Source organism: Echinops telfairi, unplaced genomic scaffold (assembly GCF_000313985.2).
Source record: "Echinops telfairi isolate 266 unplaced genomic scaffold, ASM31398v2 ScPeMD7_7425;HRSCAF=8463, whole genome shotgun sequence".
Taxonomy (NCBI): domain Eukaryota; kingdom Metazoa; phylum Chordata; class Mammalia; order Afrosoricida; family Tenrecidae; genus Echinops; species Echinops telfairi.
Genome location: NW_022111325.1, coordinates 2,910,021 through 2,933,431, shown reverse-complemented (window position 1 = coordinate 2,933,431; position 23,411 = coordinate 2,910,021). Strand labels below are relative to the sequence as shown.

Below are 23,411 nucleotides of genomic sequence, written 5' to 3'. Positions count from 1 at the left end.
AGATGAATGGAGTGGGACCCTGACTCACACCTGACCCCCTTGGTCCAGGCCAGCGTTGGATCGTTTTCTGCCCTCATCACCTGTGCTCGGATGGTCCACCAGGGTCAGGGGAGGTCTGGCTGGAACCCCATCTCCTCCACGCCCACCTCTCCCTTCCCCAGGATTCCCATAATTCCCGCAGCCATGCCTCTTGATTTAGGTCCCCACGATCCTACCCCTTCCCCAGCATTCCCCAAGCTCTAAGCTTAGCCCTTCCTATCCTGCCTGTCTTGTTCCCTTGGCCCTCCCTTCTCATTCGCCTTACTCTGTTCCAGGTGTCTCTGGAGGTCATCCCTGGCGGGCCTGGATCCCCCAAGAACTTGCTCCATATCCGGGCTGTGGGCACCAACTCCACCCTGCACTATGTGTGGAGCAGCTTGGGGCCCCCAGCAGTGCTGCTGGTGGCCACCAACACCCCCCACAGCTCCCTGAGCGTCAACTGGAGCGTCCTGCTCTCCCCTGAGCCCGAGGAGGGGGGTCTGATGGTTGTTCCCAAGGACAGCATCCAATTTTCTTCTGCCCTTGTCTTTACCAGGGTGAGGAGCCAGGGAGGAGTTGGGGGTGGGGGTGGGCGGCGGGGGAGGCTGCACAGGAGAAGGTTCATCTTTATTAGATGTGGTGACTGAGCTGAGGCGGGGGTGGGGAGAAAATGGGGAGATGCCACCAGGGTGGTATGGTCCAGGAGAAACCGGACAGAGGCAAGCCCAGTCCTGTCCTGTCCCACCCCTGCCCTCCAGCTGCTTGAGTTTGACAGCACCCACGTGTCCAAGGGACCAGCAGAGCTCCCAGGAAAGCCATATCCCCCTTACTCTTTGGCCGAGTTCTCCTGGGACAGAATCAATGGCTCATTGGACCCTGCCACCCTGAGCGCCACATTCCGAGGCCGCCCCAGAGACGACCCTGCCAAAGCCTTTGCCAATGGCAGCCTGGCCTTCCGGGTAAGGATGTGGAGAATGAGGCGGGGAGGCTACTTTGTGAAGGACAGGGTCACCATGGGTGTGGCCCTCAAGCACAGACACTCATCTGCTTCCCTGCCCTCCCGGTGCCCCTCTTTCTCTAGGTCCAGGCTTTCTCTGGACCTGGCCGACCCAGCCAGCCCCCTCGCCTCCTGCATACAGCAAACACCAGCCAGCTGGAGGTGGCCTTGGTTGGGGTTTCTCCACGGGGAAACCGCTCCCTGTTTGGGCTGGAGGTGGCCACCCTGAGCCAGGGCCCGAGCTGTCCCTTCCTGCAGGAGCAGCACTCCATCGACGACGAATATGCCCCTGCTGTCTTCCAGGTCAGGCCTCCAGGGGAGATGCGTGCGGTGGGAACATAGGGCCCCATTAGGACGGCAGTCATCCGTCCATCAAACGTGCAGCAGCACGCTGGTTCCGCCAAGTCCTGGGCCGGCACGGATGCTCCTGGTGGAGGAGACAGCCAGAAGGCAGTGCTGGGTGACTTGTGCTCCGGCAGGTGGAGTCTGCAGGGGCCTAGGGGGAAGGAACTGGGTGCAGGCTTGCAGGGTGTCCGACCAAGACAAAGACCCCTTACCCATCCAGTCCAACACCCACTTTCAACAGATGAGAGAGCCAGTGACCCTGGCACACAGCCTGTTAGTTCTAGAGCCAGGCCTCGGATTCCCACTTCCCCGAGCACATTGCCTGTCAGAGGCTGGGAGAGGGTTGGGGAGAGGAAGACTTCTCTGTCTTATGATTTTATCTTCCTTCCCAGTTGGAGCAGCTGCTGTGGGGCTCCGGCCCGTCAGGCTTCATGCAGTGGCGACCCGTGGCTTTCTCTCAGAAGCAGGGGAGTCGAGAATCAGCCCTGCCCTGCCAACTATCGCCACTTCACCTCACCTTGACATACCCCCTTCCCCAGTCACCCATTGTCCGGGCCTTCTTTGGACCCCAGACCTTCTGTGCCTTCAATCTGACGTTCGGGGCTCCCACAGGCCCTGGCTACTGGGACCAACTCTACCTCAGCTGGTGAGAGCCAGGGCCTGGGCCGATGTGGGATCATAAAGAGACTTTCCCAGCTTTGTCTCCCCCAAAGACATGCCAAGCTTTAGAGGCTATTTGCCAGCATATGGTGGGAGGTCAGATGCTTAGAGACCTCCTCCCTGAAGGCAGTGAGTTGCCAGACTACTGTCTGGTCCCACCTCAAGAAGGGCCCGTTCCCTGCTGTTAAGGACAATGGACTACTTCTCCTTAAAGGCTTATTCCCTGTAGGTAGGGTTTACATCCTACTGATAATGGTTTCTATGGAGATCCAGAGACCAGGTCAAACCTCAGTGACACCCAAAGTTAGGCTGCCCTCCTGAATCTAGGATCCACCCTTCTTGTCACCTGTATACCCCCAATCCCAATCTTTCTATTGCTTGTATATCCCTAGATTGCCCCCCTCTCATTGCTGTATAACCTATAGTGCAACCCCTCCTGTGACGTATGTCTTCACCTGTAATTAATGGGCTTGCACTCCCTCCACGGGCTGAGGGTTTGATGTGCAGGATAGAGCAGCATCCCCAGGCCTGCCTAACTTCTCTTTTTCACCCTGCTTGCTCTAGGTCGATGCTCCTAGGTGTGGGTTCCCCTCCAGTGGATGCCTTGTCCCCACTGGTCCTGGGCATCATGGCGGTGGCCTTGGGTACTCCAGGGCTCATGCTGCTAGGGGGCGGCCTGATTCTGCTGCTGCGCCACACGCGATACTCAGAGTACCAGCCCCTTAATTGAGGCACCCTCTCTAAAGGGAAGAACTTCACTGGACCTGCCTCAGCGCGCCTCACACCCGTGGAGCTTGGAGGGTGGATGTTCCAACCTGGACCCTTGGCAGCCCCATCTTGCTTTTCTGCAGAACCTCAAACCCAGCTTCAACCCTCCGGCGAGGCACTTCCCTGACCCCCTGGAGAAGAGGCCCAGGGGGTTTCCACTAGAGGAAGGGTCCCCTTGGTGTTACTCCCCACCCTACCCGCCCCCCACTCCTTGGATGGGACTTCTTACAGGCCTAAATGAGAGGCCTCTGACTGGCTATTGGCTGCTTGGAGGTGGTGAAATAGACGGCGAATGAGTGGAGCTCTACATATGAGTGTTATTGGACTGATGGGGGCTGCTTCTGGGGACAGGAGTGCTGAGAGATGAGTGTGATGCACACGTTCCTGCTCAAAGCCCCATTTCCCCACCAGCTCCAGCCTTCCCCCATGATGTCCACCCTCCCCCATGTGGATCTGGGGGGCTCTGCTGCACAGTCTGAGTCAAGAGACACCGGTGGCTGGGGGACAGACATCAAGAGCCAGGAAAGACTGTGGTGGTCATTTATTGTCCCCCACACACATCATACTCACATATGGTTATAACCTCAGCCACGGTGCTGTCTGGCCATCGTATACACGGGCACACAGATTTAGCGTGTTGTGAGGCAACAGGACTCCTAGCCTGTTCCCTTCTCCCATTCAAGGGGCATGACCAGAGGTGAGAGGTCACTGGGCTCAAAGGGAAGAGGCAGTGTCTTGGGCTGGGACAGCTGGGTGGCCTTGACTGAAGCTAAGGACCCCTGAGGGCCAGTCCCAGAGGGTCTGAAATGCAGCACCCTCCAGGGAAGGTTTTCACCAAAGTCCTATCAAGCCTCTGTCCTTAGGGCACAGGAAGTATTTCCGGTCTTTGAGGCCTTCCGCCTTGACAGGCTGCATGGCCAGGGTCAGGAGCTTGGCTGTGGAGCCCAGGAAGTGGGGCAGAGTCTGGCATGCACGGGTATAGTATGACCGTGGTGGCGAAGGCTGTGCAGGAAGGAAGGATGCTTCTCTCCTTCAGCGTCCTTAAGGGACACCACCTCTTTCCCTGTAAGAAAATGAAATCCCTTCTGCCCATATCTTCCACGGTGAAACTCCCCAGCAGAGGAAGAGCAGGGGATGGGCTGTGATTGACGGCACTTCCGTTGGGACAGCAACAGGGTTCATCCTTCAGGGGCCAAGTCTAGGCTCCACAGACTTGCTCAGAGAAGAGTCCCAAGCCCATCCTCTTAGCCCAAGGGGCCAGTGAGCAGAGCGACTCAGCCCCAGGGGCGGGGCCTGTAGTCAGAGGCGGAGCGGGCATGTTCAGGGTAGTCCAGGCTGCTCTCCACTGCAGTGAGCATGCGCTCCGGCTCCACCACAAACATGTAGTAGAGGTTCCACACGAGCATGGCCAGCAGTGGCAGGAACGTGAGGCCGTAGCCAAAGCCTCGGAAGGATCGGCCCACGGCGAAGGTCAGCCAGTAGATCAGCCTGGGGAGGCAAAGAAGGTTCCAGCTACTCTATGCATCACAACAATCCTGCCCCATCCCATTGTGCCAAGAGAGCAGATAGTGAAGGAAGCAGATATTGGGTTAGGCTGGTGTTCCTAGAACAGATCAGTGTTCATGCACTTACAGTGTGCCAGGGTTTGTGCTAATTACTTTAAACTCTGCCACCAGTTGATTCAGATTGATGGCATTCCTCTGGGACACGGTTGAAATGTCCCAAACTCTAATCTCTACAGGAGCAAGCAGCCTCATCTTCCTCCTTTGAAACAGCCCACCTTGAGGTTTGAGTGTTTAATTTAGACTTCTCCACATCTCTACGAAGTGACTATATTTGTCTCCCTCTTTTGGGGAGCCCTGGTGGCATCCTGGGTTACACTGGGCAACTAATCCTAATCCCAAGGTTAGAAACCACCAGCTGCTCCACGGGGGGGGGGGGGGGACACTCCCATAAAGAGTTTCAGTCTCAGAAACCCACAGGGGCAGTCCCGCCCCCCCCCATGGGGTCACTATCACTATGAGGTAACATCTTGATGGCAATGGTTTTGAATTTGCTTGTTTTTCAGATTTTAATTTTAAGTAATTGGTCAGGCCCTATGCATTCACACGGTTCACAATGCAAAGATGAAAAGCCTGCCTACCGTTGGTGACTCCCGGCCACCCAGTCTCTGCCCTGCCATCCATGTGGTGGTTTCAAATGATGCCGAATGGACATAGTGCCTGGTTCTGAAGTACGGCAGTGTACGATACAGCCAGGTCTGCCAGTTGCTGATTGTTCTCGCACTTGATATCAGCTTGGAGATCATTTTTATGTCTGTGTAGAGACACTTCCTCATTCTTGTCTATGGTCAGCGCATTTCATCCTATTTCTTTTGCCGATGAAGATACGAAGGTTCCACGGGAGTTAGGGAAGACTGGTTCAAGGTCATACATCTACCTGTGATTTGAACCCAACCCGGCCTTTGCCTTGTTCACTCCATAAAGGGAGAAGATGGGATGCCAGCTTCAAGGGGGCCTGCAGCCGACAGGGACAGATCTTCAGCCATTAAGCTTCCCCTTTTGGAAAAATAAAATTCACATCCTCAGGGGGGTTGGGAGGAGGCGGCCTCCTCTCAGGATGGCATATGAAGGACGGACCACTTATTACCAGATGAACTAGTCTCTGCTTTTATCCCTGGGAAAGGGGGAGGGGCGAGGGGGGGGAGTAACGCCGTTTCTAACTGTGCCAGGAGCCGGCAGCCTGGCATGAAAATGAGAAAGCACATTTATCAAACCCTGACCAAGTGGCTGTTGCAAGCACGACACAAGCAGGAAGTGGCTCATTTACCCTCACCATGACTGTGTAGAGATGAAGCAGGCACCCCACGCGGAAGGCACAGAAGGAAGGGTCTTGGTCCCGAGAGCTGGCCAGGTAATTGCCTTTCGGTACCCGATGATGCTCACTACTTCAACCAGCAGTTCTCAACCTATGGGTCGTGACCCATTTGAGGGTCGTATGACCCTTTCACAGGGGTCGCCCAATTCATAACAGTAGCAAAATGACAGTTATAAAGTAGCCACGAAAATAATTTTATGGTTGGGGTTACCATGAGGAACTATGAGGGGTTAGGAGGAACATTAGGCAGGTTGAGAACCACTGACTTAAACCAACTTCGACCCAAGACCAGCGCTCCTCCAGAGGGAGGTGGGGAGCTGAGTGCCCTGAGTAGGAAGATATTTATCTTAGGAAGCATCTACTGGGAGAAAACGCAAACTTTTATGATGGCGATGCGGTTGATGGGACAACCTATGGGGGGAGGCAGACCCTTGCTGCCAGACCGCTGTCTCCTCCCACCACAGGGCGGGGCCTGATCCCTGCTGCTGGGGACAATGGACTACTCTCTGAAGCTTGGGACCATTAGCTTGGTTCCTGTAGGAGGGGTTTGCACCCTACTGATAATGGTTCCTATGGAGACCCAGAGACCACCCTCTCATTACTGGGTACCCTATAGTGTAACCCCTCCCTGTGACGTATGTCTCTACCTGTAATTAGTGGGCTGGCATGCCCCCAAAAGGTATATAGGCATGAGTCAGCAATATAGGCTCTGGGACTTCTCACTCGGACTCTGACCTCCCTGACTCTCTTCCCCTTCTCCCTTGTTCCCTTTCCCTCCTTCCCTTCCCCCTCTCTCCACGTGGACCACTATGCTGGGCTGAGGTGAGCAATGTTGCCATGTAACGTGTCTGACTGTATATTGTAATATCTCTCATGCTCTCGATGACTCTAATATAATACTTATATATCTCAACCGTACAATTGTACTTACTGAACCAGTGAGTTCTAGTAGTGGGTGGGGCTGGCATCCTTCACCCCCCTGAGCCATTTTTAATTTAATACTACAACAACCGGCCACTAAACTACAGTGCAAAGTGACAAGCAGGTTTCAACTCATAAAGAGGGATATTCTAGCAGCTAGCATCCCCTGTAAGCCTGTATCGAACCAGTAAGAAGAAACGCACATGGAAAGGAAGACTGGAAAGGCCTCTGGGTTCAGAAATTCAAAGGTGCCAGCCAGGTTAACAACAGTGGTTCACACCCGGGAATCCCTCAGGCTCCGAATGAAAGGAAAGCAATGAGGCCATCTGGCCTAATGTGGGCAAGGGGTGGACAGACAGAAGGACAGCACCCTTAAAGGGTCCCCACTGACAAGCAGGAGAATTTCTTGCGGAGAGAAGGCACATGGGCAGTGAGCAAAGTAAAGAGACGGGGTAGTGAGATGTTGAGCTCAGGGGGGACTAGAGAACTTTGGTCAAATATCTGTATTTGCCTGAGGGGATTCCAGAGGTTAGGATCAGAGGTACAGATTTTAGCCCAACAGAAAGAAAAACGTTCTAACAACGCATGGAATCATTGCCAACTGATGGCCAGCCCCTGTGTTACAAAGTAGAATTGAGCGGCAGCGCTGGGGGTGGGGGTCCTTGGCTGTAATCTTTAGGGAAGCAGATCGCCAGGCCTTTCTTTCGTGGGGCCACTGGGGAGGTTCAAACTGCCCACCTTTGCGCTCGTGGTCAAAACCCGGGGACTGCTTTTGAACAATTGTCCGTGTTGGACTCCCTGAGAGCCGGCATGATGCAGCAGAAAGCCCCCTCGGGTTTTCCAGCCTGTAAACTTTGCGCTAGGGGATCACCAGGTATTTTCTCCTGCGCACACCTGGTGGGCGTGTCCCCTCCGCAGTTCAATGAGCCGCTGAGCACTTAAGCCCTGTGTCACTAGGGCTCCTTTCTAAAAAATGATGACCTTTACGAAGTGAAACGATTGCCTTACAAAGAACTGAGTACCTTCAGTTCAACCCAAGGCCACCGGCCAGCTAAAGAGAGTGCTGGCTGCGGGGCGGGGGTGGAGGGGGTGGGGGGGGCGGTGTGAGCTCGAGGATGCCGGAAGTCTGGATCTAGAAGTCCCAGGTGATTCAGAGGATGCCTGAAGCCTCCTGCCCAGGGCAAGACCTGGAGCGCATCACCCGCGTCCAGGTGAGGGAAGGTGCAGGGGAGAAAGTGGACGGACCTCACGACTCTCGGATGCACGTTTGGGCTGATGGGAGTCCAGCAGGAGCCGTGGGGCCTTCGTGGACTACACGGTGGACTGCTACCACCAGGGAAGCGGTTCAAACCCACCAGCCGCCGCCCCTCAGGGCAAAGAGGAGGCTTTTGCTCCCATAAAGATCCCCAGCCTTGAGAACCCACAGGGGCGGTTCTTCTACTTACTATGAGTCAGAGTGGCCTGGAAGGCAGTGAGGTGGGGTGGATTGGTTGGTTTTGTTTTTTTTTAGAAAGAGACTCCAGAAAGCCCTGTCCCCAGTCTAGCACCACTCCTCCCTCCCGCCCCCCGCCAGATTCCACCCCCTGTCCCAACTCACCTGGAGATGGCAAAGAGGCCAGTGAGCAGGGGGAGCAGCTTGAGGGTGTCCTGGGGCAGGTAGGTGGCGAGCACGGCCAGGTTGAAGAAGTACAGGATGAAGAGTTGCACCGACTGGGCCACGTATCGCCGGTGGATCTCCACCTCCCGCCGCGGCTCCGCGAAGGGCCGGAGAGCAGAGAAACACAGCAGACTGAGCCCGTAGACCAGGATGCCTGGGGGCCGGAGCACAGGAGGGTCGGGGAGGGTGAGAGGCGGGCGCTGCACCCTAGACGCCGGGGGCGGGGTTTGCAGCGGCGGAGGGGCGGGCAGGGGGGGCTGGAGAGGAAGGTGGGGAAGTAGTGCCCAGCGGGGCAGCACGTGGGAATCCCTGAGGGTGCTGCGTGGGTGAGAGGTCCCGTCCCCAGACGCCCCTCTTTCTTGTAAAGGGGTCCCCGAGCTCACCCAGCACGATGGGGAAGGTGGCAAAGACCCCGCAGCGCAGCGTGTAGACCAGGCGGGAGCTTATGGTGGGCAGCCGGGGCGCATCGAAGGGCAGGAAGGCGTACGCCCCGTAGAGCAGGCCGGGGAAGAGGACCAGGGCAGCCCCTACCGAGGCCACGGCCCTGAGCCCCTCACGGTTCCTGCAGCCACCACAGGACCGGCCAGGCGGCTTCACCACTGCCTCGGCCCACTTGCGCTCCAGGGGCTCGGGGAGGGTGGCCCGGGTGGGCAGGATGGCCCGGCGCTCGGCCTCGCCCGGCTTGCAGCGGACGATGAGGTCCTCCTGGGGCCTCCGCTCAATGCACTGGAGGTCAATGGGCACAAAGGCCCGGGCCGCCTTCTCCGGCAGCAGGTTGGCGTCATCTTCAGGGAGTTCCTCTGACTTGGTGGGTGGCTCTGATTCAAGGGGCTCTGGCTCAATGACCCGCCAGCCTGGGGGGTCCAGGACCGGGGCACTGGGCTGAGGGCCAGTCCCCCAGGGCAGGGTGGCAGCCTCGCTCACGGTACTGTCTAGACCATCCTCGCTGTTTAGACCAGCCTCCGTCACCTCTCCAGCCATGGGAGACCCAAGGGAAGACTCCATTCTGGGGGATTCAGCTCTCGGAGACTCAGCCACATCTTCCCCTTCCGACTGCTGGCCATTTGGCACCCAGGCTTGAGGGAGGCTCTTTTCTGGAGTCTCAGACCCCTTCACTTCCAGCAGGGCCACCGTCTCAGGTTCTGTCATCCTGAGGTCTCCGCTCTGGGCTCTACAGCGAGGTAATGTCACCCTGGAGGGAGCAGAAGAAAGCTCCGTGAGAAGCCCCTGTCCCCTAGCCCTGAGGACAGAACTGGAATTTTTCAGGGCAGCCCCCTCCTGGGCTTGAGCCCCTTCTGGGACCTTAGACCTGGGGATCTATAAGACTCTTGTTAAAATGTAGATTCAGATCCAGTCTTTCTGGGGGTGGAAATGCAGATTCTCAGCAAAGGGGCAGACAGAATGAACAGGTTTGGGAGCCCTGGTTAAAACAAAGGAAGGTGGGAAGGAAGTGGGCCGTTCAAACGGAGGCTCTTTCAACATCAAATGCCAACCAGCCGGGCGGGTGAGTCAGGGGGCACAGACAGGTCCTGGCAGCTGTGACCCCAGCCAGTCCATCTACTCCTTCTACCCCACTCCACCAAAACGCCTGACCACCCTAATCCAGGCACAGGAGAAAGAAGAGGCATCTAGACTTTGTCAAGGGTTTTTTTCCCAGGAAGAGCCTTCCTGTGACCAGAGAAGCTGCCCCCAACCCCATCTTCCACCATCCCTTTGCCCCTCCGTCCACCACTTGGAACCATCCTGGCAGTTGATACCAGCAACTTTGGGTCTCAAAGTCGGAAGGGGTAGGAAGTTGATACTTGCTAACAAAACCTGCCCCAAGGAACTAGCTGTCCCAGGACACTCTGGTCTCCATGGCTCCATTCTGGGGGTTCGGTCCCAGACTCCTCTCTTGCCCACTTCCAGTACCTCCACAGGGCTGGATCTATGCATTCCCTACTTTCAGACTGAATCAGGGCTGTTTCACATGCTTCCTCTCCAGCCTTCCTCCCCGCTCTCCACCTTAACTCTCCACCTTACTGCCCCCTCATCCTTAAGGACCCTCTAACTCCTCTGCCCAGTTTAGACCCCTGAACTCCTCTTACTTTCCATCAGGAGACAGGTGGAGGGTTCCTCAGCGTTGTCTGAGAAGGAGCTGCCCAGTTCCTTGCTGACTACAAGTATTTCTCTCTCCCTCTCCCTTTACTTGTGTCTCCAAACCTGTCTGACCAGAGCAGGTGGGGCCCAGATTAAAGGGGCAGGCCCCGCCCAGCTGAGTTGGCCGACGGAAAAAGCCTTAGAGAGAGACTTCATCCTTTCTGAAAGTAGGGGGTTAGCTGGTCGTGTACATGAATGCGTTTTGTTTTGTTTTTTTAAAGCATGTGGAATGTGTAGGGGCTCCCAGGAAAGCAGAGGAGGGCAAGTGGATTTGTGTATTCATTGGTAATTGGAATAGGTTGGAATGCCCCCAAAAGAGGTAGGATGGGTGGGGGAGGGGGGGAGGGGGAGCGGGGAGGGAGGGGGAAAATGAGGAGCTGATACCAAGGGCTCAAGTAGAAAGCAAATGTTTTGAGAAGGATGAGGGCAACAAATGTACAAATGTGCTTGACACCATAGATGTATGATTGTGGATTGTGATAAGAGTTGTACAAGCCCCCAATAAAATGATTTTTTTTAAAAAAGAGGTAGGATTTTGCACGCCTATTCATTCAGTAAATATTTATTGAACACCTATTATTAACTAGGCACTATTCTAAGCCCTAACATAGAGTAAAGTGACAGCAAATGTCCCTGGGCCCATGTCCTACTGGAGCATTGGCTAATGCTTAGCAATGAAGCCATTAAGACAATTCCGTAAGGAAAACCTCTTTCATAGGGTGGCATTTGAGCAGAGACCTGATGGGAAATCAGAAGAAGGAGTGTTCCACGTAGAGGAGCAGCAAGTGAAAGGCCAACAGATCGGAAGGACTTAGGCTATTTAAGGAGCAGGAAGAAAGCTAGGTGGCTGGAGCCAAGGGCAAAGTTGGCGGAAGGGGAATTTATGTTTTCATTACAACCTATCAAGTGGCCTCGCAGCACCTTGTCTTCGAATGTAGTCAAGGTAAGAGGGCAATAGGGACCCAAATTATAGCGAGTGATCTAGGGGGACGGAGGGACTTCTTATTTCTGTGGGATCTGATCCCTGAAGTCATTTGAAACTGTGAAAGCAGAGTCAATGTCCTCAGCACAATGGTTAGACGACAGTAGGTATTCAAGAAATGTTCACAGGGCTTATGTGAGAGATAACCAAGGCAGAAATCTTTGGGAGCAGGTGCCGAAGGATGATGAGGTGCTTCTATAAAAGTCATGTGTTACTGGCTTAACTAATAGGCGATTCTCTGCCCCTTCCAAGAAATTTTTAACGTTCTTTTATTTGTTAATTTTGGGGGGAAATAAATGGAAGCCACTCTAATTAATGATCATAACTAATAATAATAAAACACCTCTACTAATCTGAAAGAGGTTCAGCTCAAATGGAGAGGAATGATCCAAAGAGCCACTGGACGTTCCAAACTGTGTGCTCTCCGGGCCCAATGCCGCTTAGCATCAGCCTCCTCCCTGAGTACACTGTCCGTTCTCCGGCACTTTTGTCAATAAAGTTTTTTCGTGAACACCTGGAGAAGGCGGATAGAGGCTATGCTGCCCAGAGTTAGTTCGGGCAACTTCCCGGGAGGGAAAACGAGTTCCGCGAGATTTGGCAGCAGCGGGCACTGGCCTGCAACTCGGTGACTGCTATCGCGAGACTTGGCAGGCGGAGGAGGAGCTGTCGCGGGCAGCCGCCTCACAGCGATGGCGGCCGAGCAGGGCCGGCAGCGGTGGCGGCTGCGGCTACGGCCGGAGACGGCAATGGTGGCAGTAGCAGTGGGTGGCGGCGGGGGCCTGTGACCGGGAGCCGTCCCCGGACCCGGGCACCATGAGCCAAGGCCCCCCAGCAGGGGAGAGCAGCGAGCCCGAAGCAAAGGTCCTCCACACTAAGCGACTTTACCGGTGAGGGGCCGGGGCTTCAGTGCAGCAGCCTGGAGAAGTGGGGGGCCGGCGGGTGGGGAGGCAGCGATGGGCGGGGCCGCGGGGGCCAGGTGCTGGCCCGAGGTGCGGGCGAGGGTGGAGGGTGCAATTTTGGAGGGAGCGGAGGGGCGGGGCTCCGTGGCCGGGACGGTGCTGGATAGAGGAATTGGGTGGGTGGGAGGTTTGGAGGGAAGCACGTGGAGGGATCCCCTCCGCTGTGAGCTTGGGGCGGCCCTGAGCTTTGCGGATTTGTGCTGCAAGGATGGGAATCGGGGGCTGGAAGGATTAGGAAGGTGAGGGTGGGGCCCCCCGATGCGGACAAACCCGGAAGGGAAGGGTGCTTAGAACCCTGCGGGGATTCCTGCGAGTAGGACTTCCCAGGGAAGAGCCTCCAGCCCTGAAGGCAAGGGAGCCAGCGTGAGGTCCTTGCTTTGCCATATTCTGACCGTGTGACCTTGAGTCTCAGTTTCCTTGTCCTTAAAAGGAGTGACTCGGATTGGATGAGCTCAGGAAGTCATTACCGACTCTCAGTTTTCAGGCGACTGAATGTTAAGTAACGTGCTGAAAAGCACCTTGGGTTGGCCCAGAAGGTTCACGGTTTTCTTTGGACAGGAAAGGCAGCTTCAGGGGACTCGGGGACTCTTGGGTCCTGTGTTCTCCCAGCCCCATGACTGTAGTGTCTTGGCAGGCACCTTCCAGTCCTGGTGTCTGTTTTTTGCCGTGCCTCCCCATGGGAACAGGGATCAGCCCCCCCGTGGGAACAAGCCAGCGGGAGCTTTTTCCAGCCTGGGTTCCCAGTGGAACCTGGGCTCCAGAACTGGAGCAGGTTAGGATGCAGCCTGGAGACTGACCGGAGTCGTTTGTCCTTGGGGAAGGAGGAGAGCTTGGGTTTTCAGGCAGTGGTAGACCAGAGATGTCTGCCTGTGGGGAAATTACTGCCTGAGCCTCGGCCCCCATCTTGGCAGTGAAAGGGTCAAGGGCATGTTGTCATGTTTCTTCCCTGAGCAGACATCCTGCCAGGCTTTAGCTTTGTAAGCTAGGAGGCAGAGGGGAACATAGGCCACTCCAAAAATAGAAGAGTGATCCAACCCAGCAGCTTTTGGGCTGCCCCAAGCGGTCCCCAGGCAAGTAAGGAGGGAGCCGGGGCGGCACGTGTGCCTCCTCATGCTGCTGAGTGTTAGCACTGCCTGTCAGGCAGCGCGTGGGCAGCATCTGCAGCGTTCTTGCCTCGCCTCCAGCTCTGGTCATCCTTCTTGTCATTTTGAAACCTTCTGTAGCCACTACCCTCACAGTCACCACCCGAAGCTGGTGGCTTTGCATGTGTGCGCATGGCTCTCCACCTGTAACTGTGTGGTAGGAAAATCAGGGGCAGCCCACCTCTGTTATCATTTGTTACAGCTAGAGGTGGCTGGTGGGGGTGCTTGGTGGAGGGAAGCTGGGGAGGGAAGGTCTGACTTCTCTGCCCAAGAGCAACGTCTTGTGAACGTCTTGTGAAGACTTTGTACCACTGTACCAGGTTCTAGTAGCGAATGAGAGACAAGGTAGTGGAGGATGTATAGCTCGGTGATGAGTGCTGGGGAAGAATGCTGGCCTCAGATTTCAAGGCTTAAAATTAGAACTTTCTAGAATGGTGATAATTAACCATTTGGGGGCTTGAGACTCAGAGAACTCTGGAGCTTCTCCGTAAACAGAAACACATGCACACAAGCATCAACACCTTGGATCTCTCCCTGGCCTGGAGCTTAAGAAGCCCTGCCCTGGAGACTGTGGCCTAGGGGAAATTGCTGGTGCCCAACTGGTGCTGGCCCTGGATCGAGGACCAGGCTGGTTGCCACCTCAAGGCAGACCCCCCAAACATTACCTAGGAGAAAGCCTGGATTACTCAGCTGGGTGCCTGTGGTCACCATCTCCTTTGCAGGCCACCAGGGCCACCTGGACCAGCAGCATAGGTTGGTTTGTGTGGGGAAGTCATCATTCCCAGTTTTCTGGTTTGGGTTTGGTTTCCTCAGCCCTGCTGGATTCTTCCATTATAGCCAGTCATCCTCGGTTTTACCCTCCTGGAAGTGTCACCCACCCGTTTTGGCCCTCATTGTGGATTTTGTGGCCTTTCTTTGCTGTGGTGACAGACGGACTCCTGGAGTGTCTGGGTTTACGCTCAGCCTTAGCAGGATGGAGACTAATGCCTATTGAGCACTTAGCGTGCTGTAGGCGCTGCCCGGAGTGCCGTATGTGTACTGGCTCGTTTACACCCTACGAGCTTGCTGGTGGTGTTGGGTGCCAGCAAGTCGGTACAACAGCACAGACCACCGGCCCTGGGTCATCGTCACAGTTCCCGTGGGTGCGTCCACTGCCAGTTTCTCCAGTGCTCTCTTTTTTTCCCACTGCTCCTCAGCTTCACCAAGCATGATGTCCTTTCCCTTACAAGTGAGATGATCTCATTACCCCCATTTTCTAGATGGAGAACTGAAAGAAGGAAGTTGGATATTTTTGCTCAGGACCATTTAGCTGGTAAGAAACTGAGCCAGGATTTGAAACCAGGCAGTCTGGTTCCAGAGCCTCCACTCTGAGCGGGAAGATAAGCAGTTTCTCTAGTGGAATCTAGGGGGCTGGAGGCCGTGGTGAGACTGTGGTCCCCTCCTCCGCTGTCTTTTCTTTTTAAAAAATTAATAAATCATTTTATTGGGAGCTCTTACAGCTCCTATCACAATCCATATATCCATTGTGTCGAACACATTTGTATGTATGTTGCCACCATCATTTTCAAAACATTTTCTTTCTGCTTGAGCCCTTGGTATCAGCGTCTCTTTTCCCCACCCTCCCTCATCCTCCCACCTTCTAGACCCCGATGAATTATAAATTATTATTTTCACATTTTACACTGTCTGCTGTCTTCCTTTGCGCACGTTTTTGCTGTTTGTCCTCTGGTGTGTGTGTGGGGTGCTATATGTCGATCATGGAAGTCGGTTCCCTGTTTCTCCCCCTCCTCCCCCCACCTTCCCCCTGCCCTGTGTGGTGTCGCTACTCCCATTACTGTTCTTGAGGGGTTCATCTGTCTGCCCTCCTCCTCCTCCTGTTTCTACCGCACTATTCTTTTATCTTTCGGAGGAGGGTTTCTCATTTCTTTTTACGTTTTATTGCCATGCAATTCATAGACCGTAAAATTCGGTAGTTTAAGTATGTTAAAAAGAATCATGCACCAATTTTAGAGCATTTTCTTCATTCTTATACCCATTATTGTTGGTTCCCATTGCCCCCCTCCCCCCCAACTTCCCCTGCCTTAACCCTGAGGAACCATTAATCCAGTCACTGTCTGTAGATTCACCTATCTTGAATTTCCTAACCTCCCAATTTTAAAGCAGAATTTCTTACTAGAATTTTATGCCTTCCCTTTATGTCCCATAATAGCCCCTTGCATAATAACAACTCACTCATCCACCAATATGTATTGAGTGCCTATTGTGTCCCAGGGCTGTGTGTGTATTACTTAATTTTATCCTCACAACAATCCTCTGTGCTAGCTGTGATGATCAGGAGTTTACCCAGAGCCACAGTCGGTAAGACACAGCCAGGGCTGAGACCCCAGTCTGTCTTCATGGTATCCCCGAGTGGGGTGTGCTGAGTCTCTACCTTGATACTATTGACGTTGGGGTCGTAATTCTTGGTTGTGGAGGGCTGTCCTGTGCACGGTACAGGGTGTAGCAGTATCTCTGCCTTCTTGTCATAGTCGCACTGTGGGGTGACCCAGAGCCCAGGCGCCTGCTGCCTCAGGATGGAAACTCTCCAGCGTGTTTTGTCCAGGCACCAGCCTCCCACCTTCTCCTGGTTGCCCCACTCTGAATCCCTTAACTTCTCTGGAGACCGGGCACCTGGTGGTATCCTGTGTGCCATGCTGTCCATCCCTCTTCCCTGCAGGGCTGTGGTGGAGGCCGTGCATCGACTTGACCTCATCCTTTGCAACAAAACTGCTTATCAAGAAGTGTTCAAACCGGAGAACATTAGCCTGAGGAACAAGTAAGCTGGACACTTGGAGCGAGCCACCACCAGCTCGAGACCTCTGCGGGCACCCCGACTCGTGGGACGTGGTGGGCTGCCAAGGCTCTGCCCTTCCGCAGCACACCTGCAGCCTCTGCATCTAGTAGCCTGGCACCGCAGGAATAGCATTTGAGTGGTGGGAGTTGGCCGTATTGCATAATGACGTGAAAGAGGGGGTAAAAAACAAGACACAGATAAGGGAGGAAAATGGAGATGACTAGAATTGCTCTTGCTTCCTACCTTTACTTCTGGAGACACCTTCCTCCCCATGCCCCTTGTCCTACTTTCCTGGACGTGTATCATCTTGGGTCATATTGACCCTTTGGGGGGCAATACCTCCTTGGGGGAGTCCCAGAGATTCATGGGTGGGTATATTGGCAGTTAGCCCCTTACCCTCAGTCCTTGTGCCCCCCACCACAAGACCATCTCTGATGCTCCTCTGCACCCTCCCAGGCTGCGTGAACTCTGCGTCAAGCTTATGTTCCTGCACCCAGTGGACTATGGGAGGAAGGCAGAGGAGCTGCTGTGGAGAAAGGTGTACTATGAAGTTATCCAGCTTATCAAGACGAACAAAAAGGTAAGGGAAGGGCCTAGCCCTTGGGAAGGAACTTGTTTTAAGGGGGACAGCTAAGGACAGAAGAGATGGCGAGAAAGTGGGCCAGAGCGTGGGCAAAGTTAGAGGGGTAGAGGAGCCAAGGAAGAGAAGGCAGAGTAGCAGGCAGGCCTGGTTAGCCTCAGAGAAGGCGGGGGACCTGTTCCCAGAGGGGGAAACCAAAGAGACGGGTCTAAGCGGATGGTGATGGGTGAGTGAGAGAAGCTGTGTGCCATTCTGGAGTTGGGAAGGTGCTGCCCGTGCATTTCCTCAATGGGCAACAGGGGCTAGGCTGCGCCTGGTGCTTAGTCGTCCTCTCCCCTTTCCCATGCTCAGCACATCCACAGCCGGAGCACCTTGGAATGTGCCTACAGGACACACCTAGTTGCTGGTATTGGGTTCTACCAGCATCTCCTTCTCTATATCCAGTCCCACTACCAGCTTGAACTGCAATGCTGCATCGACTGGACCCACGTCACCGACCCCCTCATAGGTCAGTGAGATCCGCAAGGTGTGCTTGAGGAGCGGGGTCACATGCCTCTGCCTCCAGCCCGCTCAGCCCTCGGGGATTGTGCAGTTTGTGACCCAGCCAGGCAGAGGGTGTTCTAACGACCTGTGGATGTTCGGGGCAGTTGTGCTTTCTCCAGACGAGGTTACGGAGAGAGAGGCCGCCCAGTCATTGCAGTCTGATGCAGTCCGGAGGGCTGTGGTTCTAGAGTAGATGTGGCACTGCAGGAGGGCGTCAATAGCATTTCTTTTCTCTTAGCTCTTTTTCAGGCTAGTTTAGCCTGCACTGTTTATTTCACTCTGACGTTAGAGCCTCTTTCCCGATGTTTGATGTTTTTAAGATGTTAGGGAAATTACGGATATTGCCTCAAGATAGTAAAAGCCCGTTTCTGCCGGCGGAGACGCTGAGGAGCTGGCTGCCGTAGTTTCCTGTCCTTTTCTGTTGTTCTCTGGCGTGGCCCCCTCTAGTGTTTCCCAAAGTGGGGGACCTGCTCCTGCAGGGAGGGCTGTGTGAAGTGGGATGATCCAGAAGGGCTGCACTGTGTCCTGGGTTATGGGTCATAGTGCAAAAGTTTGTCATTGACTTGGGGTTGCTGAGGAATATTTTCCTTCCTTTTTTAAGAGGCTGTAAGTTTCTCCGAGTAGTTGGTTTTCTTTGTGTTGCTGTGAACTTTTGTTTGAGGGGGGTGGTGTTAAAATACTTTAAAAGCAAACATTATCGAGATAATCATAGGCTTTACCAGGTGGCGGCCCTGGGACCCACACCTGAAAATAAGGTTAAGCGCCGTCCCCTCCAAGGCTGGTTCCCAGGCTCCTTTCTTGGTCGCCCTCGGCTTCCTTCTCCTGTGCTCATCTTCTGGTCTTCTCCTCGGGAGTCAGCTCAGCAGAACACTCGGCGGGGGGAGCGGGGAGCCGCTTGCCTGGGAGAGCAGGTGCCTTCCTAGTCCTGCCAATGCCGCGGAGCCCTCTGTGACCTCCGTGTGATGGTGAAATGATCTCGTGGGTTGCCGTGAGGAGTGGCTAAGTTGGTGTTGTAAACCAGGGAAACCTGGAGGAGCTCCTGGACCGTGGGAAAGGGCTCAGGCTCCCCCGATGGAGCGGCGTGGGCAGGCAGGGCGAGCATTCAGGCATGTTTGGGTTGGACCAGCCTCCTTGGGCAAGGCCACGTCCCGTATCCTCCTCACAAGCCTTCTTTTCCGTGGCCCTTCCCCACTAGGCAGAGGCCAGGAGCGTTTGTTTCGGCCTCATTCCGATTGTGTTCTTCCCGCCTTTACCTACACCTCTTACCTTTCTGTTGGTTACTTCTGCCCAGAGCTCCCGTGCCTTGAGCCTCACCTCTGTCTCCATTCTGGAAGGCTTTCCCCAGAGAGCTGGCCCAGGTGGAGGGCCCTGGCTCTCCTCTTCCAGTTCCTTCTAGTCCGGGAGTGAATCCTGCTCTGAGCGCCTGTGTCCTCAGTGTGTCTGCTCTGCCCCAGGGGACAGTGGCCCAAGGCCAGCCAGGATTTGGTCTCCTGCCTCCACTTCCCTTTCGCTGTCTCTCTCGCAGGGTGCAAGAAGCCAGTGTCTGCCTCGGGGAAGGAGATGGATTGGGCACAGATGGCCTGCCACCGATGTCTCGTGTACCTGGGGGATTTGTGTAAGAACTGCCTCTTTGCTTTTCCCCCACTGCCTCCGTGGTTTGCCCCTCCCGCCCTGTGACTGGAGCACAGGAGCCGCTCCGAGCCTTGCTCTCCGTCCGTCTCTGTTTCCTGTTTCCAGTCCTCCTCCCCTAGCTCTTCCTGCCTTGTGAACTTTGTCCCTGGGTGAATGCTGCCCTTTTGATCGCAAATGGTTGACTTTTCTGAGCGTTCAGCTCCCTCATGGCATTGTCCCCCTGTAGACATGTCTGTTGTTTGGCTGGAAATTGAGCCACCAGCGTGAATTCACTTCCGGGCCTGAAGGGTTGTCGAAGTCTTGAGGGCTGGCAGGTGTTTCTGGGAAGGAGACAGTGCTCCCTTGTGGTCCCTGGGTCCCCGTTGGGAGAGACGGAGGTTCCTTGTGTGGCTGCTGGGTATATGATGGTTTAGTGACCGCCGGGCTGCTCTCCTGTCACCAGCCCGCTCGCCTGGCCGTCAGGAGGGAATGTCTTCCCTCTAGAAGCGGGCAGTGCTTCTCAGACTAAGTAGCCTAGGTCCTCCCGGGCTGTTGTACGTGCTGCAGCTCCCGCCCCTGGGCAGAGACGCAAGAGGAGCGTGTGGCCTTGCAGACACTAAGTAATCTGTACATTTTGAACTTCCCAGCAAGGAAGAGAGAGTTGAACAATTTGCCCATAGTCATGCAGATTTAAGACTGCCAGAGACCCAAGCAACCTGCCTCCTAGCTCAGGTATCTTCCTCCTAGGCTCTATTACAGCTCCTCAGAGTGGACTCCCAGAAGAGGGGGGTTTTCTGAAACTTGGAACCGTCCCATCCGCCCCCTTCTCTCTCGCAGCACGGTATCAGAATGAATTAGCTGGCGTGGACACCGAGCTGCTGGCTGAGCGATTTTACTACCAGGCCCTGTCGGTAGCGCCCCAGATTGGTGAGTGAGCGCCTGCTCGGGCCTCCCAGCCCAGCAGTGTTTTCCCAGAAGATGCTGTTGAGGCGGCAGGTGGGTCGTCTGCACCTTGCCCTGGCTCCTCCCCTCCTCCTCGGCTCACTTCTCTCTGGTCACGCGTCTTCCTCCCCCTCCTCCTCCTCGAACACCCTCAGGAGATGCTGGAAGGGGAAGAGGAATGAGCAAGTCTTGACCTAAGGGAGCGGGGGAGGCAGAAGAGAGAGAAGATGATGGTGGCTTCTCTGCCCCTGAGGTCTCCCTAGGAAGAAGATCACACTTTGTGAGAAAAGGGATAAGACTCCATTACAGGGCGAGATGGGGAAGGAGCGCTCAGGGGAGAGACCGAGCTGGGGAGGGAGAGGAGAGTACCGTCTCCTTAGGCCCCCCTTCAATGCCAGTGACGGCGGTAGGCCAAACGGGAATAGACTCAGGAAGCGAGAAGCGACCCGCAATCCCCTGGGGAGACAAGATTGAAGCTACTTACTGACCACGTGGGACACTAGTGTTGCCTGAAGCTCCACTGCTGTCCCCACGTGCCCCCGATGCCTAGCATTGGCTGGGCCGGGCTGTCGTGGTCTCACACTGTGTGGCTCCCTTTCTCACCAGGAATGCCCTTCAACCAGCTGGGCACCCTTGCAGGCAGCAAGTACTATAACGTGGAAGCCATGTACTGCTACCTGCGCTGGTGAGTAGAAGCTGGCTTCGCTTTGCTTTCTCTCCTGCTTCCCTTCTCCAGTCCCTGCTCCGATGATAGAGGAAGACTAAACCGGGGGAGTCCTGGCCTGGGCGCTCCCACACAGCGCTGCTGCTTTTCACTCGCTGACCCCACCTGTACAAAACACAGGATTGCTCTCGTCCTGAGATGGGGCATCCGTTTGATGAGACGTTAACCAAGGAGGCCTCTGCTAAGAAATTCCGAGTTTTAGGGCTCTGCTCTCTTGCGCCAGCCATTTGTTCCTGTCCAGTCTGGTGACGTTGCTCACAAGCTTCTGGTCCTGCAGCCACTCCCACCCTCCTCTTCTGAGTTGCCCCTTTCCGTGAGCAGAAACCATGGCCCGCCCCAAGGTTCCTAGCTCACCTCTTGAGGTGCTGTTGCAATTTGATCCACATGGGTGGTTCTCACAAGAGCCTGATGCGCAAAACAGGCGCTTTATCTGTCCGTGAGACTAGATTTCTTTGTGTAAGGAGACGTCAGGTTCTAAAGGGAATCTCAGATCAGTTGTTTGAGAGTTTCATCCAGCCTCCGTGGCCCTGGACAGCCTGGCATCCATGAGAATTGGTCATTCTCCTCTGCATGTCCCCCCTCTTGATTGGCATTCCTCTGTAGGATCTTTTTTCAAAATGCTCAGAAACAGCGGCCAGGCACAATCCAGTTCTTGGGGTCTCATGGTAAGGGAGGCAGTTGTTCCTGGGCCCCTGGCCACATGGTTCACAGGCTGACCCTTCCTCTCCTGCACCAGGTCAATAGCGCAATGGTTTAGAGACCCCAGGAGGTAAGACACGGAGCTCGGTGTCTAGACAATGGAAGGGACGCAGCGCCCCCTCTCCTCGTGACACACTGAGCTGGGGGGCGGCTCAGCGGGCAGGTGCAGTCCTGCCTCAGAAGGGCTGGCCTCAGACCGGGACCAGACACGGTGGATGAGGCTCAGTCAGGATACTGAGCCACCATGACCCAATGTACCCCCGGCTGGTAGATACAGTTGGTTAAGTGACGCTGGTGCCCGGGAAACTGAAGCACGGACCACCGTCACCTGGTCGGTGCCCAAACACCAGCATGATTCTTAACCATTCTGCCCTGCAGGGCCCCGGGCCCTGGCCCTAGTTCTGGCCCTTGTTCACCCGGCCAAGGAAACTTGGCCTCGCCCCTGGGGGTCGGCAGAGCATGCGTTTCTTTGATTGTGGATCAGTCCAGACTGGCCACCTCGCCCACGGCGTTCATTTGAAAACCATTTCCTGGGCTGTAACCTGGGGACCCCCAGCCAGGATGCCTTTCGTCCTGTTGTTCCTCAGGTTGCCACCTGTCAAAACTGACTGGGGGCAACTAGAGCAGTTTGTAGCGTCTCAGTGGACTGTCCCTCTGTGGACATGGGACACGGCATCCACGCTCATCCGGAAGCGGTTGTGTAGGTGGGAGTTGGTCAGAAGAAGATAGCTGTGGTCTTTCACTCCGGGGCATGAATGTGGAAGCTGAGAAGGGGCAGCATGGATTGATACGCTCGCTGGCGTCCCTGGTGAGTTGCACCAACAATGTGCTCAACCGGAAGTTTGAGTCCACCCACGGGCCTGGCAGTGACTCCTGAGAAACCCAGGCATTGCCAACCTGATGATCACCACCTAACTCGTGAGGTTGCCTTGAGTCAGAAGTAACCTGATGGCCACTGCCTTTTGCTAGTCTTTACTTACAGCTCCATTCCCTAAGGCCCGGTGGCATGACCTTTCCCCTCTGCCCCACTTCAGCATCCAGTCAGAAGTCTCCTTTGAGGGCGCCTATGGGAACCTCAAGCGGCTGTGTGACAAGGCAGCCAAAATGTACCATCAGCTGAAGAAGAATGAGACTCGGAAACTCTCGCCCAGTAAGAAGCGGTGAGTGGGGCCTGGCTCTGTATGCAGCTGGTGTGGTGGGACCCAGGGGACTCGGGGCCGATGAGTACTTAACCTGGGGCTCCTGTCCTTTCAGCTGTAAAGACATCAAGAGGTTGCTGGTGAACTTCATGTACCTTCAGAGCCTGCTGCAGCCCAAAAGCAGGTGAGTGGACCTGTGGACGCACATGAGCCAAGCCCAGTGCCCATGCAGGACAGCTGCTTTTGTGGGGAGGGAATAGGATGGGCAGAGATTCTGTCTCATTGGACACTTCTCTGCCCAGCGAGTCCTTTGCTGGCTTCCCTGTGTGCCTGTCCCCCACACAGTGGGTGCTCCGTGGCTTATGCATGGAGGCGTGCATGGCTGCCTCTTGTGCTGTGTCTGCGTGTTCCCCTTGCTGCGCCCTCCCAAGTCTCCCCCTTACACTTAGGAGGCTCCCTGGTTTCTGAGTCTTGCCGGCCGGACCTTGGCACTGACCTCCTCTTGTCCCCACTCTCCCACAGCTCGGTGGACTCGGAGCTCACAGCGCTTTGCCAGTCGGTCCTGGAGGACTTCAACCTCTGTCTCTTCTACCTGCCCTCTTCCCCCAACCTCAGCCTGGCCAGTGAGGAGGAGGAGGAGTGTGAGAGTGGCTATGCTTTTCTCCCGGACCTCCTCGTCTTCCAGATGGTCATGATCTGCCTGATGGGCGTGCACAGCCTGAAGAGAGCAGGTAGGCCTCTTCGTGCCCGAGCTCCGCCCCCACGGACTCGGGTCTCCTCCCTGCCTTTTCTGCAGCCTTGCCTCCCTACGCTGCGACCTCACCCATGGGGCTGCGCGGTCGTGAAGGGTAGGTAGGTGCCAGGACCAGGGTCTG

At 55.4% G+C, this 23,411-nt stretch overlaps 3 protein-coding genes across 3 annotated transcripts in view; 2 read left to right on the top strand and 1 right to left on the bottom strand.

Annotated features, from left to right (window-relative positions):
* LOC101647585 (glycosylated lysosomal membrane protein) overlaps positions 1 to 3,095 on the top strand; it is a 3,492-nt gene extending 397 nt beyond the window's left edge. Inside the window, exons 2-6 of the mRNA XM_004714703.2 lie at positions 315 to 575; positions 777 to 977; positions 1,100 to 1,318; positions 1,753 to 2,006; positions 2,585 to 3,095. Coding sequence (XP_004714760.1) covers positions 315 to 575; positions 777 to 977; positions 1,100 to 1,318; positions 1,753 to 2,006; positions 2,585 to 2,750 — 1,101 coding nt within the window. The 3' untranslated portion in view covers positions 2,751 to 3,095. The remainder of the gene's footprint in view (positions 1 to 314; positions 576 to 776; positions 978 to 1,099; positions 1,319 to 1,752; positions 2,007 to 2,584) is intronic.
* Positions 3,096 to 3,846: 751 nt separating this feature from the next.
* On the bottom strand, positions 3,847 to 10,393 carry TMEM79 (transmembrane protein 79). The gene is made up of 4 exons (XM_004714702.2): positions 10,331 to 10,393; positions 8,627 to 9,435; positions 8,184 to 8,397; positions 3,847 to 4,276 (listed from the first exon to the last, which is right to left on the bottom strand). The coding sequence occupies exons 2-4, from the start codon at positions 9,390 to 9,392 to the stop codon at positions 4,063 to 4,065; spliced, it is 1,194 nt and encodes a 397-aa protein (XP_004714759.1). The 5' UTR covers positions 9,393 to 9,435; positions 10,331 to 10,393; the 3' UTR covers positions 3,847 to 4,062.
* A 1,680-nt stretch (positions 10,394 to 12,073) lies between these two features.
* SMG5 (SMG5 nonsense mediated mRNA decay factor) overlaps positions 12,074 to 23,411 on the top strand; it is a 22,910-nt gene continuing 11,572 nt past the window's right edge. The window contains exons 1-10 of the mRNA XM_004714701.3: positions 12,074 to 12,251; positions 16,182 to 16,280; positions 16,755 to 16,878; positions 17,230 to 17,386; positions 18,947 to 19,036; positions 19,870 to 19,959; positions 20,581 to 20,659; positions 22,432 to 22,557; positions 22,652 to 22,720; positions 23,059 to 23,267. Coding sequence (XP_004714758.1) covers positions 12,178 to 12,251; positions 16,182 to 16,280; positions 16,755 to 16,878; positions 17,230 to 17,386; positions 18,947 to 19,036; positions 19,870 to 19,959; positions 20,581 to 20,659; positions 22,432 to 22,557; positions 22,652 to 22,720; positions 23,059 to 23,267 — 1,117 coding nt within the window. The 5' untranslated portion in view covers positions 12,074 to 12,177. The remainder of the gene's footprint in view (positions 12,252 to 16,181; positions 16,281 to 16,754; positions 16,879 to 17,229; positions 17,387 to 18,946; positions 19,037 to 19,869; positions 19,960 to 20,580; positions 20,660 to 22,431; positions 22,558 to 22,651; positions 22,721 to 23,058; positions 23,268 to 23,411) is intronic.

Excerpts from the sequence above, each read along its gene's own strand:
- TMEM79 (XM_004714702.2), bottom strand. The coding sequence starts at position 9,392 with ATGACAGAACCTGAGACGGTGGCCCTGCTGGAAGTGAAGGGGTCTGAG. Across the intron at positions 8,398-8,626 it reads CACCTTCCCCATCGTGCTGG|GCATCCTGGTCTACGGGCTC; the intron begins GTGAGCTCGGGG and ends TCCGGCCCCCAG. Across the intron at positions 4,277-8,183 it reads GGCCTCTTTGCCATCTCCAG|GCTGATCTACTGGCTGACCT; the intron begins GTGAGTTGGGAC and ends TTGCCTCCCCAG.